At 32.0% G+C, this 16,153-nt stretch overlaps 2 protein-coding genes across 2 annotated transcripts; both read left to right on the plus strand.

The window, feature by feature from the left end:
- The first annotated feature begins 5,222 nt into the window (after positions 1 to 5,222).
- On the plus strand, positions 5,223 to 6,848 carry LOC137819591 (uncharacterized). Its single transcript, XM_090297813.1, has 6 exons — positions 5,223 to 5,230; positions 5,333 to 5,459; positions 5,546 to 5,824; positions 5,905 to 6,006; positions 6,083 to 6,514; positions 6,603 to 6,848. The coding sequence occupies exons 1-5, from the start codon at positions 5,223 to 5,225 to the stop codon at positions 6,497 to 6,499; spliced, it is 933 nt and encodes a 310-aa protein (XP_090153939.1). The 3' UTR covers positions 6,500 to 6,514; positions 6,603 to 6,848.
- Positions 6,849 to 13,633: 6,785 nt separating this feature from the next.
- LOC137819600 (MLP-like protein 43) lies at positions 13,634 to 14,573 on the plus strand. The gene is made up of 2 exons (XM_068623497.2): positions 13,634 to 13,969; positions 14,115 to 14,573. The coding sequence occupies exons 1-2, from the start codon at positions 13,783 to 13,785 to the stop codon at positions 14,408 to 14,410; spliced, it is 483 nt and encodes a 160-aa protein (XP_068479598.2). The 5' UTR covers positions 13,634 to 13,782; the 3' UTR covers positions 14,411 to 14,573.
- The last annotated feature ends 1,580 nt before the right edge of the window (positions 14,574 to 16,153 follow it).

Below are 16,153 nucleotides of genomic sequence, written 5' to 3' on the forward strand. Positions count from 1 at the left end.
TAAAACACTTTTCATTACAAAAGAGTGAGATTAAAAAATTATTGTTATGCTAACTAAAAGATGTGTTATATCTTAATATAAGATAAGGTTCACTATTTTAGGTTGCAGATAAACAAAACAATTTTTTTTACAAGCTTTAGGGCACAGAGAGAAATGACTTTTGAATACAATGAATATCACTTAGTCATCATTGTCGCAGATATCACTTTGATTAATGATCCTATAGCTTCCTTAGCTGCAACTGCTAGAATTGGTCATAACTCTATGGACATTCCATAGGATGATACATTTTTTTGAAATAAACACTAATATTCCATTGTACATATACATGTCAGATTTGTTAGAATTTGCAGCTGAGGATCAGAAACTCAATATAAATATACTTCAATTTTTTATGATGTAAGTATCTTTACCTATATTTCAATTTACTTTATGTTAAAATATTATTAATTATGCTTTAACTAATAACTTGTAGGTATTTGCATGGAGTTTCTTTCAATGATGAGAATGAAAATATGATGTGAGTTGATTTTAGGATTGCTCATTTGATTAGTGACACTTTACTTAGATTTAATTTTGTACCCAAAGGTCGTCGCGATATCTTGGTTGAAGCAATTGGACGACCTGAGCAATATGGTCGTGTTCGTGCAACTGAAAAAGGGGTTGGACTAAAACATTATTTCGAAGCTGGACCACGACACTCATCCTCCTCCCCTGCCTCAGAAACCAAAGCAGAACTGACAAGTAAGATAAGTCAAGAATTAATAGAGGAGATGAGAAAGGAGACTGAATGAGTGTGGCTAGAGTTGCGACAGAAGTTTCTATCGCAACAAGTTTATGTTGAGCTGCCTGAGGCGAGGGTTAGTCCCACTTCCAAGAGCCCAAAGGGGAGTTGTGCGGCTCCTACAACATCAAGGGAGGATATCATTGACCAGATGAGTCAATGTGAGCTACTAGTCACTATAAGAAAAACAAGAAATAGCTTCCAAAATCTTGCGTGGGCCAGTAGCGGACTCTACTTTCGTCGGCCAAAATGGGTAAAAGCCCACGCAAAAATCACATTGGACGCAAAATGGGAAATTAGCTTCCAAATTTTTGTGTGGGCCACTTGCAGACGCTAGTATCGTCGGCCAAAATGGGTAAAACCCACGCAAAAATCACATTGGACGCAAAATGGAAAATTAGCTTCCAAATTTTTGCGTGGGCCACTTCCAGACGCTAGTATCGTCGGCCAAAATGGCTAAAAGCCGACGCAAGAATCGACGCATATGCGTCGGCCACGAAGCCCACGCATATGCGTCCGCAATGGCCCACGTATTTTTAGGATTTTAAATTTAAATTTATTTAATTTATAAAAAATATTTTAATATTTAATTCTTAATTATATTTATTTTAAAATTATTTCTTTAATATTATAATAAATTATTTAATTTATCATTTTTTTATATAATTAGTTAAATTAAATTTATTAAATTAATTGAGTAAAAGAAAATATATATTTAAATTATTTAAATGTTATATAAAATATTTTATTATTTCAAAAATTATTTATTTTAAATTATTTTATTTATATATTGTTATAACTATTTTATTTTTGAAATTATGATATAAATTAGTTAAATTACATTTATTAAATTGATGAAGTGTTTAATTTTAAAATTATTTAAAAGAAGTTATCTTAAAAAGTTTATAAAGATTTGAAAACATATAGAAAAATAATAATTAATTAAATAATAGTAAAAAAAATAAAAATAAAATGCGTATTTAAATTTTGTAAATATTATATAAAATATACATAAATTCAAGATGAAGTAATTAATTAATGCAAATGGTAATGGATGTATTTAAAAATAGAGAATAAATTTGATCTAAAAATGTTTCTCATAAATGAATGATAAGATCATCTTAATGAATTAGCGAAAATGTATATGATACAAACATATTAAGATTAAGTGCGTGAGTAAGTAACTTATTCTTAATTGTTAGATTGATACAATATTCAAAGTGTTCCAAAGTTGACTACATGCTCTATAAATGTCATTGTTATAGTTACTTAGTATGATTTCGAAAAGAAATTAATGTTTTCCAACTGAAGCACATAATAATGTAGTAAGTAACGAGATGATACATATGCAATATTCCTTATAAGTGTTTTAATATAGTTTCCCAATATACTAAATAATAGGTCTTTGACATAGTAAATTTAATAGACTTAGTTTTTAATAAACGTAACATAAATAAGTAAGTTTCGACTGGGTGTGATATAGAATGAACTTAAAATCATGCAATAGAGTTCATGATTACATTTTGGATTATAAGTTATGTGCCATGGAAGGTTGGCCGAGACGAGTGGAATCATCACGGTCGGCCGACCCATACTACTGTTAACGCTGAAACTAAGGTCAGTGAAGTTAATCTGTCATTAAGGATAAGGTAATACAACCCTAAGCAAGATCCACTCCACTAATCATACCCAATAAGGTCAGCCCATTAAAATAATATACACAGCACACATTCGAAGAAGAAAGGTACGTCATTTATTACTGTTCACCTACCAGAATAATGATCACCCACTTCACTGACTTAGCGTTAGAGTGCCTTCGCAGGTACCCCCCATCGGTGTTCGCCATAGACCGAGAGCCGAGGAAAGAAGCACGAAGATGAGAAAGACCCTAGTCAAGCACCCAACAATCTACCCGACCGAGGGAAGAAGACGAAGACTTCAATAGTTGTCTAGGTCTCATCTCCCTAGCAGGAAGAAGTTAATAACCGTAGTCCATTGTCAAGGTAAGAGTTGAACTAAGAAGTGCATTGTAAAGGCTAAAAGAGAGTATCATAAGCAATTTGAGAAATATGAGTCATTTCGTGATAGTTACAGAAGTAACTTAAAATCATGGAATATAGTTGATTATTAGATTTTGGATTATAAGTTAGAAGGGATGATGAGGGTCTCAAGAGCAATTGCAATAATAGGATTCATTGATATTTGTGGTAGTAGATGTTAAAGTCATTTTTTATTGTATAAATTAAATTAAATATTTTTTATTGTACAAATTAAATTAAATATTTTTTATTGTACAAATTAAATTAAATATTTTTTATAAATTAAATAATATTTTTTTACAATTTAAATTAATTTTATGTTGTAGAAATGAAATGAAATTATTTTATATAAATTAAAGTAAATATTTATTGTATAAATTAAAATTAATTAATTTTTGTATTGTATTGTATAAATTAAATTAAATTGTTTTTTATAAATTAATAAAATTTTTTGTTATATAATGAAATTAATTTTTTTTATTAAATTTAAAATTTTTTATATAAAAAATGTTTTAATTTATTTAGGGGTATATAGAATTTTTTTGGGGTTCCCAGTTTTTCAAAACCCCCAAATCTCGAAAACCTAATTTCCCATTCCGCGCGCGAGCTTCATCTTCGTCTTCAAGCTTCTCCTCCGCATCCAGCTTCCTCCGCACAAGCTTCCACCGTGACGAGCTTCCCCTCCGCGCGAGCTTCCCTTCCGCGCGAGCTGCCTTTCCGCGCGAGCTTCCCCTCCGCGCGAGCTGCCCCTCCGCGCGAGCTTCCCCTCTGCCTCCTCCTCAGGTTAACATTTTAATAATTTTTTATTTGGATATTGAGTTGTGGTTGCTGGTTTGGATTATTGTTGGTTTCTGGTGTGATTATTGGTGGTTTGGATTATTGGTGGTTTGGATTATTGTGATGTCGCGCGTTTATAAGAGCCTCGTGGGTCACAGATTATTATGATGTCGTGCGTTTATAAGAGCCTTCGCAAACAAATACCATCTCGTTTTTGTCTTCACAAATGGATATTTGTGTACATATACATCATTGCTTGTTTAGGGTCTTTTATTTTGTGTTTCTTTACAACAAAACTTCATCATTCATACACTTTTGCATACGCCTATTTGAAATCATTTCTTATCAAAATTAGTGAATGTTTCATCTAAGTTGAGAACTTTATTTATAATTTTAATCAAACTGTTTTGTGAAATTGAGTTTCGAAAACTATTTTTCTTCAATAGTTGTTAATCAAAATCATTTTACTTATACAATGAATTATTAGAATAGTAGAAATTTGATTTTCAGCCATGTGATTGGGTCCTTCTCAATATTAAATTGGTCTTCCAGTAGATAAAACTATAGTAAGGCTAAGTTCCAGTAGAATTCTTAATAATTATGAAGTTTTTAATTTTTGTAGTGTTAAAAAAAAAATATTGATGATTGAAACAATAAAGTTCATTTAGTGACATGAGTTTAAAATGAAATAGGGCTGCAGAGAGTAAAAAAATTGGGACCAGAAAATTAGAAAGTGATGTAGGGTGTTTAAATTAAATAAGGGCTGCAGAGAGTAAAAACTTTGGGCAGCATATTGGGCCAGAAAATAAGAAAAAAGTGATATGGGTTGTGTAAATTGAATAAGGGCTGCAGAGAGTAAAAACTTTGGAAAGCTTATTGGGCCATAAAATTAGAAAAAGTTATGTGGGGTGTCTAAATTAAATAAAGGCTGCAGAGAGTAAAAACTTTGGGCAGCTTATTGGGCCATAAAATTAGAAAAAGTGATGTGGGGTGTCTAAATTAAATAAAGGCTGCAGAGAGTAAAAACTTTGGGCAGCTTATTGGGCCATAAAATTAGAAAAAGTGATGTTGGGGTGTCTAAATTAAATAAAGGCTGCAGTGAGTGAAAACTTTGGGCAGCATATTGGGCCAGAAAATTAGAAAAAAGTGATGTGGGGTGTGTAAATTAAATAAAGGCTGCAGAGAGTAAAAACTTTGGGAAGCATATTGGGCCAGAAAATTAGAAAAAAGTGATGTGGGGTGTGTAAATTAAATAAGGGCTGCAGAGAGTAAAAACTTTGGGCAGCTTATTGGGCCATAAAATTAGAAAAAGTGATGTGGGGTGTCTAAATTAAATAAAGGCTGCAGAGAGTAAAAACTTTGGGCAGCATATTGGGCCAGAAAATTAGAAAAAAGTGATGTGGGGTGTGTAAATTAAATAAAGGCTGCAGAGAGTAAAAACTTTGGGAAGCATATTGAGCCAGAAAATTAGAAAAAAGTGATGTGGGGTGTGTAAATTAAATAAAGGCTGCAGAGAGTAAAAACTTTGGGCAGCATATTGGGCCAGAAAATTAGAAAAAAGTGATGTGGGGTGTGTAAATTAAATAAAGGCTGCAGAGAGTAAAGCGTCAAGCGTGACCCTAATGGTAGGGTCATCATCCGACTTCTTGGAAGAGGGTAAGTCATCCTAAATGTACATTTAATTTTATCTTTATATTACTATGCTTGTAATTTTATTTGTTTGTATTTGTAGTTGGACACCAAATCATTTTGCTAGTGAGGCCATTGGACATTGCATTCGATCTCAATTTAGAGGTCCATATCATCATTATGATGTCATGCCTGAGGAGGACAAACTAAAATGGTGGACTGACTTTCAGGTAATTTTAATTTTTGACAAACTACAGTCACTTGTTTTCTTGTTTTTCTTGTGGACTCAAAGTAACTATTTTCTTCTTTTTAACAGACTAGAGTCACTTGGGCACCCCATGATGAATGCCAAATTAAAAAGGTCTACGAGTCTAAAATCAAAAAAAGACTTTGTGATATGTTGACTAAGGCTAGGAGAAAGGTTGTCCGCCCTATTTGGATAGGTCAGCAAGCATGGGTTGAACTTCTAAACTATTGGGATTCACAAAAATTCAAAGATAAATCAACTCAAAATAAAGCCAATAGGAGTTCAGCTCATGGTGGAGCACTGCACTCCACAGGTAGAAAATCACATTCAGATATTGCAGTTACCTTGGTAAGTACTTGTCAATGCCTTACATGAAAATCATTTTACATTTGCAACCTATAATGCTTTTAATTGTACAACATTATTAGGAACGTCAATATGGCCGTCCTCCAGAACCTGATGAACTATTTATGGCCACCCACACAAATAAGAAAGGTGAATGGGTTGATTCTCGTGCTCGAGAAACTTATGTAAGTTATTCTTTTAAATTGTTTTATATTTATATTTTAATTTTCTAACATTTTCATTTTGTAATGATCTGTGTAGGAAAAGTATCATGAGCGCTTGAAGGTCCTTCAAGCAAATAGTTCTCAGGACTCTAACACTGATGTCCACCAACTTGATCCTGCAACTAAGCTTCAAACATGGAAGGAAGCTGCCGGAGGAAAGAGTAGAGGTCGGGTATATGGTACGGCAGACTTGGCTGCTAACATCCGCCAAGGAGTCTCTTCTCTCACCCAAGCCTCTGCGTCCGACACTTCACAATCTGGACAAGTGACTGAAAATCAAATGCTTCGTGCTGAACTTAGTATGTGGAGTCAGAAGTATGCACACCTGGAGGATGAGCTGAAGGTTATAAAAGATAAACTTATCTCTATGGAACAAGAAAAAACTACTTCCAATAGCACAACACAATTCCATCATGAGTATGATCCAGAACAGGATGATCAACCTATTTCTTAAAGTACATCCTATAATGTAAGTTTAACTATTTGATATTTTTATTATATACTAAATATTTTAATTATTTGATTTATTTATTTATATTGTTTATATTTTTTTACAGGTTTATCACATCACTATGAGATTCATTTTGCTACTTCTAGTTAAATTTGTAATGTACAATTTTAGTTGTAATATTTTTTCAAGTATTCATATCTTTTGTTTAACTATTTCTATTGCTTTTCTACTTTGGATGTGTTTCTGGATTTTGATTTCATACTTTGGATGTGTTTGTGGATTTGGGTGTTTATAGATGTATTGTGAATGATAGTAATTTGTTTCAATGTGATTTGGTTTGGTTGGTATTTAATTTTTACAGGTAATCTGGTTAGAAAGCAAAATAAAATGTTTTTTTTTTTCTTCATCACATGCGTCGGCCATAGGCCCACACAAGTTTTTTTTAAACATGCGTCCGCTTTTGCGTGGGCCAAGCCCACGCAAGTTTTTTTAAACATGCGTCCGCTTTTGCGTGGCCAAGCCCACGCAAATTCTGATATTTTTTAAATATATATTTTTATCATTTTCGTCGGCTAGACCGACGCACAAGCGAAATAAAAATTCTGCGTCGGATCGCCCACGCAAAAGTCGCCGCATATGCGTCCATTTTGTGTCTACCTATCTTCTGCATGTTGCGTCCGTTTTGCGTGGGCTTGGCCCACGCAAGATGCGTCCAACTTTCTGGCCCACGCTAATTTTCATTTGCTTCCAGGCTTTTTTCGTGAGATGTGTAACGGACGCGAATCGGACGCATAAGCGTCCGTTTTCTAGCTTTTGCGTCCGTTTTTGGCCCACGCAAAATGGCTTTTTTCTTGTAGTGAGTAGAGGGCGGCATGCTTCCTCAGGTGGTGGCCATTGGAAAATTCTATCAAGCGGCCACCACTTTACATAACGTTCCTCTTTCTCCTGATGTGGGGAAGGTAACGGTGAAAAGAGTACGAGTAGCTAATGTTCGTGTTCCACTACCTTCAGATAAGGTAGAAACTTTTAAAAGGTCAATTCACTCCCCTCTTGAACTTTGACACTATTAAACCCAACAGTAACTATTGTGGCTAATGCATTTAAGACATTCGTACCCAGACAACTCATTCGAATTATACCAGAACCTTCGGTAATAATTTCATTTCATTATATTATTTTGTATTTATATATTAAATCTAATTTAATGCAAATGTTATTTATTTTGTAGAAACTTTGTCGGAAACCAAGTCCAAAAAAGAAGCATGAGGTTCCGATTGACGATCATATAACTTCCTTAGCTGCAACTGCTAGAGAGATTGGTCATAACCCTATGGACATTCCATTGGATAATACATTTTTTGAAATAAACACTGACATTCCATTGTACATATACATGTCACATTTGTTAGAATTTGCAGCCGGGGATGAGAAGCTCAATATAAATATACTTCAATTTTTTATGATGTAAGTATCTTTACTTATATTTCAATTTACCTTATGTTAAATTATTATTAATTATTCTTTAACTAATAACTTGTAGGCATTTGCATGGAGTTTCTATCAATGATGGGAATGAAGATGTCTACAGATTCTTAGATCCCTCATATACTAATCTCACTAGAACAAAGAAATGTGAAAACCAATCATACATCACTAACACCTTGGAAAAAGAAGGAAAACAAATTTATTTATGCCCTTATATTAATGAGTAAGTTTAATTATAAGTCGTCAATTATTACTATTTCATGTTTTAAATATTTACAACTCTTTTCATGAATGATATATGGGTCATTGGATGTTACTTGTCTTATCCACGGTTGATAAAAGTGTTGTGTGGTTTTGTTCCTTGCACAAGAAGTCACCCACACATATGAAGATTATGATTGATAAGTAGGTACATTATAAACTTAACTCCGTATGTTACTAATTATGCATCTACTAGCGCAGTTTTTTGTTTTAACGAATCATGACGTTTATATAACATCATAAAATGTCGATCCAATTCAAATTATCAAAATCTGAAGTGGATGACACTAAAGGTTTGTAATTTTTATCTTTCTCTTTTCATTTTTTATCAATATTAACTTTTACTTTCTATTGAATTATAGTGTAAAAGGCAATCAGGAAGCTATGAGTGTGGCTATTACGTTATGCAATGGATGGTTATCATTGTAAGACTAGGCCTTAAAAGTGATTGGGAGCAAGTAAATTATTTTTATAATTGTTTAACATATATGTATCTTAACACTAATTTATGTGAACCTTATTTTGTAATGCAGGTCTTTATAGATGAGAAAGCAATACCTTCATCCGTTATTGAATATGTGAGACATGCTTGGGCCACATATTTCCTAAATTTTTATAACTCTAGGATAATTAATCAATAGTGCAGGAATTAGATAGATAGATAGGAATATAGGTAAAGATATATGTTATAAGTGTTTGTAATACATTTTTATCAATATATATATAATTTGATTATCTGGATTTATGTATTTTTCTGGCTGGGTTATAATTGAACAAGTCAATTTAGATGAAAATTAGCATTAAACAGAATGTACTAAAAAAAATTACCATCTACAAGGGCGATTATTTACTATAGTCGCCATCTTAGATGTTGCACAAAGATTTATAAGGAACGTTATGGTAAATAGGTGCCTTCTTATATGCTTTATAATGGTTTATAAGGACGGCTAGAAAGTTGTTGTTTTACAATCAAAATAGTCGTTGTTTTAAAACTTTTTTGCATCAGTGGTTACTGCACTTTATGTAGGAAAAGTTGGGTGTTGTAGAGCAAACAAAGGGTTGTGCAGATTTCTATTACCTTGTTGCTTTTAGTCATTCAGTTGGAACTCAGGACAATCTTTAATTACTACATGTGTTGTCTGCAAAGCAACCTCTTGTGAGGTTATGCAGGGAAAGAAAAGTTGCATTGTAACTATGGTGCATAGGTCTGTAAATGTGATGCAAGGAATTAAATCAATGAAAAGACTGACTTATTAGAGTCTTAGTGTTGTTTCTTTGAGGAATGGAAGTCTTGCACCTTCAACCTGTTGGAATTCGCTCTATAACCCTATCTCTGGCCATGTGTAGGCAAAAGTCATGGAATTGTTTAGGTTTCTTAGAATTCATGTTCATATAGGCTTATAAAGGTGTTGGGGTTTTTAGGGTTGAAAACCCATTTTTTGAGCTCTTCTAGCAAATTTTGAATGATGTATAAAATTCTTTCTTATAATAGGATTGGAGTGTCCTATATGCTTCTATTTATTATTTTTTCTTTTTTGATAAAAAAAAAAAGATCTTTAACCTAATATTTCAAGGCATTGAGAAGGATGGTTGCAAGCAATTAAATGGAGTATTGAATATGAGGTAAAGGATGGTTGCAAGCAATTAAATGGAGCATTAAATATGAGGTAAAGGATGGTTTGAAAGCAATTGAATGGAGTAACTTGAATGCTTCCACCATAGCATTGAAGATAGTGATGGTGTTTCTTATCTTGTGAAGGATGAAGAAAGTACTACAATAATTGTGAAGTTTGATGTACAATAACCATTTTTATTTTTAGGTTGAGTATTGATTTAAAGTTTTAAAATTGTTAATTTAATTGATAATTAAAATTAATTATAAATTTATATTTTTTCCAAATCTCGTTGTTGTCCTTTATTCTAGTTTTTTCTTAATTTTTGTTAATACCACTTTTTTAAATTAATGCTATTTTGAAAAAAAAAGTTATTATAGGTTGAATTTTATAGATAAACACATAAAATGTATTATATCTACACTAAAATGTAAACAAAAATACTAAATTCCACTTTGATTAAAAATATTACTTCTAGTTCTTAATTTATGATAAAAGTGTATGAATGCCAACGTTTAAGTAAAATACATTTTAGTTACCATATAATAAAAGTGTATGACAACTTAAAAAATTCATATTAATTGCTTAAAATTTCTATATGATATTCATAAGAATTTAATGAATATGACTCTTTTTTTGGGAACAACCATCATAAATATCAGCATACCGAAAATAGAAAACTTTACACAAGTTTTAATAAGATGCAGTGTGACTTAAATGTTCTTTAGTACCATTTTATCTAACTATTCACCACCAATTAATATATATCTATATTTATAAATTTTATAGATAAACACATAAAATGTATTATATCTACACTAAAATGTAAACAAAAATACTAAATTCCACTTTGATTAAAAATATTACTTCTAGTTCTTAATTTATGATAAAAGTGTATGAATGCCAACGTTTAAGACAAATACATTTTAGTTACCATATAATAAAAGTGTATGACAACTTAAAAAATTCATATTAATTGCTTAAAATTTCTATATGATATTCATAAGAATTTAATGAATATGACTCTTTTTTTGGGAACAACCATCATAAATATCAGCATACCGAAAATAGAAAACTTTACACAAGTTTTAATAAGATGCAGTGTGACTTAAATGTTCTTTAGTACCATTTTATCTAACTATTCACCACCAATTAATATATATCTATATTTATAAATTTATTATGAACTTCTATACAGTATAATGTACATTTAGATGTGAAAAACATTTATATTTCTGTGCGGCTCCACTACACATATATATCAAGAGAATTATCTTATAGCATATATCAGTTCAACCAAGTTACAATGGAAAAGAATTTAATTTTTAGTTGGACAGAATAAAAATTGTTGCATGATGCATTAATTGTTATTTGGTCAATACCTTTTGAACGGTTACTTTTACAAATAAAAATAATTAATTGTGTTAAGGAATCATCCATATGATAAATCATAAACAATTAGCCATGTTGCCATGTCAGACATTATAACATATTAAAAAAGATAAACAATCAACTATATTAAACACCACCCTATAATAAAAATCATCAACAATTAATTATGTTATACATCACATCTTGTTAAAAGGCATAATTAAAGAACATGTCATACTAGACATTACACCATATAAAAAGTATTGCAATGAGCTATTGGAACTCGCCATATTAAAACTATAAGAAACAGTTATGCTAGGATCACTTCATATTAAAAGGATAAGAGTGAAAAAGTAGTGTTTGTAGTATGTGTGGAAAGGATGAAGAAACCACGTCTCATCTTTTTTATACGTGCAGAGTTGTCTGGCTCGTCTGGTTTAAGTGTTATGAGTGGGTGGAACTGATACCGTTAGTGCATTAGGAATCGATAATGCATTTATCACAATTTAAACTGATTGAGGAAAGTGAAGCCATTAATCGGATTTGGTTGTGTGTGTGGATCGCAGTTATAGGAGAACCGTGGAAGCATAGAAATAAAAAGATGTTCAAGAATGGGCACATAGACCACTTAGAGATTTTTTCGATGACGCAGTTGAAGTTTGGTCTTGGGTGACATCAAAGGTACACTTAACATGTTTCTTTTACTCTAATTGGTATCTTGAACATTTGATTTGTATGAGGTCCATAAAAAAAATATAAAGAAAAAATATAAAGGTTAGGAGTGAGGTAGGAATAGCAGTTTTGTTTATAGCTAAAGGATGTTATCGGTTTGCTTTGTATACACCTCTTCTATAAATCCCTGAAAACCTCTATTATTTTTTATTTTTTTTTATAAAAAAACCTCATATTGAAACACAATTAATAATTTATGTTAAGCATAAGATACTATAAAAAAATGTAGAAACAACCACTTAGCTTAAGCATATTTCCACATTAAAAAAGAAAAAAATCAATTATGTTATCATACGATATTAAAGAAACATAAGCATTGGTGCATAGACCCAAAAACATGTTTATTATCTATTAGAAAGAAAGGATGATTTTGGGTAGTTTTTTAGGAGGAAGGATATGATCTTTTATGCTTTTATCTAGTACTAGTACCTTTCTGTTGAATGAGCATGAGACGGGGATTATTAACAATGGCCTTAGGGCACCAAGGAGATTGGATGCAATTTTTGTTATTTGCTCATGTTATGAAGTTTGACAATGTGTGTACATGTCAGACACACGTATCAAACACCGACACTCGTAGGATACGTATTGGTAAAGTGTTCAATTCAAAAAATATTTGTTGAATTTTTGACAATTCTAGCATGGGTCTAACTCAATTTTAAAAATGATAAATACATTAATTTTTTAAAAACTCAAACTTATTGTATAAATTTATATTATAATTATAAAACCAAGGAACAAATCATTTTGAACCATCAATGAAAAACATCTTTCTACTAAAAAAACTGAAACATATTTAATGTCCGTGTCCGTGTGATATCAGTGTCAGTGTCGTATCAGTGTTTGTGTCAGTGTTTGTGCTACATAGTGCTTATGGCATATATAAGTAAAATAATAAAATATGACCTAGAACATATTATATAAGGGGCGTTCTCCATAGGTCAACATGATCGCCGATCGAAGAAGCGACGTTCTCCATATGTGTGTAGTCGGTGGTCGCCGAAGTTATGCAAGGTCAACATGATCGCCAGTCAATGAAACGACGATCTCCATGTGTGCGTAGTCGGTGGTCGTCGAAGTTATGCAAAGGTCAACATGATCGCCGGTCGATGAAACGACGATCGTGCGTAGTCAGTGGTCGTTGAAGTTATGCAAAGGTCAACATGATCGTCGGTCGAGGAAGCGGTGTCCTCCATATGTGTGTAATCGGTGGTCGCCGAAGTTATGCAACGTGCATGGGTAACTCGTCGTATGGCGAGGTGAATGTAGGTGGTCTCGGTTCTGGGTGTTTCGGTAAAGTTGAATGTTGCTTTAAGGTAACCTGTTGGTTATATTTTTGGGTTTGGCTTTCCCACTTTAAGGTTGTTCTGCTCCAACCATAAAGGAGAGTTTCTTTTGTGGATGATATAGGAGGTCCACTTCAGGTTACTGTATATGGGTTGGGATACCCCTGAAGTATCCCTTTAATTTTATTTATTCATTGCTGATAAAAAAAAATATTATATAAGGGTTAGAACACTGTTGAAATGTTTCAAATTTATTTTATTTATTTATTAAAAATAATAAAAAAATAAGCAACATGATAGGATAGATATCACCTTTTACAAGATTAAGCGGTGCTATAAAAAAAATATAAGAAATCGATTATATATTTTACCCATTCAATTAATTTTTTGCTTTTATTTCATGAAAACACTAAATGCTCACAATTAATTCGATTAGTTGGCAGCTAGAAATATTGGTATTTTTTTTTTCTATTTAAGAGGCATTTCTCATCCCTCTCTGCATTCTTTCCTCTGTTATGTGTTTCTTGAATTCTTGAAAATGTCACTTTCTGGAAAAATTAGCACTGAACTTCCAGTGCATGCAACTGCAGAGAAATGGTTCCACATCATGACAAATAAACTCCACCATATCCAACACGTTGCTGATAAAGTTCATGGAGCCAAACTCCATGAAGGTGATGATTGGCATGTCAATGATTCAGTCAAACATTGGACTTATACCTTAGGTAAGTACGTTTATAGTTTATTCCTATTTAAATATTTCACAAAAATCAAAATCAGAGAAATTCAATGACTTTATTCATATTCACTCGTTAATTGAATTTGAAGTATCCATATACTTGTTTTCTTCTTATTTTTGTGAAACAACAGATGGTAAGACAGTAACATGTCTTGAAACTATTGAATCCGTTGATGAAGAGAAAAAAAGAATTGCATTCAAGCTCTTTGGTGAAGCAATCGATGATAAATATAAGGTGTTTAACATAACCTTTGAAGCCATTGAGAAGGATGGTGACAGTGCTGCAATTAAATGGAGTATTGAATATGAGAAGGTGAGTGAGGAAGTTCATGCTCCATATGGCTACTTGGAGTTATATGATCATGTCACTAGAGATGTTGATGCTCATCTTCTCGAGGCTGAAAAAGTGTCTGCAAATAAGAACTGAAACATGAGTGAGGCCTAAGATAATGCTCATCTATGTACTGCAATAACTCTGCATTTGATGTGGAGAATAATATCTTTACTTTGTATAATAATTTAAGATGCATGTGAGGGTGATACTTTAATGGTGTGTTGAATAAAAGGATATGTTTGATCTCTTTCTGTCATTCAATTTTGTTCTGTATATAATTAAGCATAGTAAGACGACTAGTTAGCACAGAATTTTCTTTGGCAGCTCATCTGTCAAAACTTTTTGTGAACTAAGTTTATGAAATTTATCCTTTTTTTAGTTACCACAAATTTAATAACATTCATCCATATAACATTCAATATGGATGAGATTAGGGAACAGAAGCTTAATATTTTTATATTGATTTATTTGTAAAATCAGTCTCTATGTCCAATTCTTGAACATTTTGATTAAGTTTTACTAAACATACTCATGTTTTGGAAGATACAATGATTATTTTTTTACCTCAACCAATCTTGACTAAAATAACTCGAGTATTATTTAAACACGTAGTCACTCCTGACTTCAAAGTATTGTTTAGATTGCAGTTGATCTTGGCTTAACTGGAGTATTGTTTTAATAACAACCAGCCCTTACTTGAATTGTTTCTATTATGAAGTGGATTTAATCTTGTGTGTTATGATTCTAGTATTTAATTATTGATTCTTTTCCTCTTTAGTTAAATCTAGAACGAGTGTTTGTATTGGGCCTATCGTGCCACCCGCTATCTGGCTGTTATCGGATCACCCATAATATGTTATCCCACACACGAGTTGGCAGTCTCGGCGTGAGGGGGTGTGTTGGAGATCTCACATCGACTAGAGATTAGAGCCTTTCATAGTATATAAGTGGGTGCAAACCTCAACCCTATGAGCCGGTTTTATGGGGGTTGAGTTAGGCTTAAAGTCCACTTCGTAACAGTTTCGAACAAAGTCACTCATCTTTGAAACATGACTATTATTTCAATAACAACGACTTCTGGGTAAAACACTTTTCATTACAAACACTACAAGAAAATCATGGAATAGAAACCAATTTTAGAAACAAAAAATAATTAGTTGCTATAGTGACTAAATTAGAAATCATTTTAGAAAGTAAAAAAAAAATTGGTTTCTAAATTTAGTAGCAAAAACCTTGGTTGTTAAATAGATATCAATCTAGAAACTATTTAACAATAATAGAAACTAATTTAGAAACAAAAAAATTATTTTAGTCTCTGATTTAGTCACTATAGCAACTAATTATTTTTTGTTTCTAAATTTGGTTTCTATTTTATTATTTTCTCGTAGTGAAAAGAGTGATATCAAAAAATTATTGTTAGGCTAACTAAAAGAGGTGTTATATCTTAATATAAGATAAGGTTCACTATTTTAGATTGTAGATAAACAAAAACAATATTCTTTACAAGCTTCAGGGCACATAGAGAAATGGATTTTGAAGACAACAAATATCACTTAGTCATCATTGTCGCAGATAACCTTTCTTCATCTTGAAATTTAAAGGCTTTAAGAAAGTAGATGTTGCAAATCCTTTTTACCGTTGAGAAGCTTCAAAGAAGGTCTCCTTCTTCAACTTGTGTTTGTCCATGTGTAAAAGTAAAGATGTATTAAATGTTTTTAATGCAACATTAAATATTTATCTCATTTACAAGAAACATCTTGATAGCTCTTTTGAAACTTAGATGAGAAAACTTTTATACAGATTGGAGTAAAACATAAGACCGTACGAGACAAATAA

The sequence above is a fragment of the Phaseolus vulgaris genome, chromosome 11, assembly GCF_051622355.1.
Source record: "Phaseolus vulgaris cultivar YP4 chromosome 11, ASM5162235v1, whole genome shotgun sequence".
Classification (NCBI taxonomy): domain Eukaryota; kingdom Viridiplantae; phylum Streptophyta; class Magnoliopsida; order Fabales; family Fabaceae; genus Phaseolus; species Phaseolus vulgaris.

Excerpts from the sequence above, each read along its gene's own strand:
- LOC137819600 (XM_068623497.2), top strand. The coding sequence starts at position 13,783 with ATGTCACTTTCTGGAAAAATTAGCACTGAACTTCCAGTGCATGCAACT. Across the intron at positions 13,970-14,114 it reads ACATTGGACTTATACCTTAG|ATGGTAAGACAGTAACATGT; the intron begins GTAAGTACGTTT and ends GTGAAACAACAG.
- LOC137819591 (XM_090297813.1), top strand. Across the intron at positions 5,460-5,545 it reads AATGGTGGACTGACTTTCAG|ACTAGAGTCACTTGGGCACC; the intron begins GTAATTTTAATT and ends TCTTTTTAACAG. Across the intron at positions 6,007-6,082 it reads CTCGTGCTCGAGAAACTTAT|GAAAAGTATCATGAGCGCTT; the intron begins GTAAGTTATTCT and ends TGATCTGTGTAG.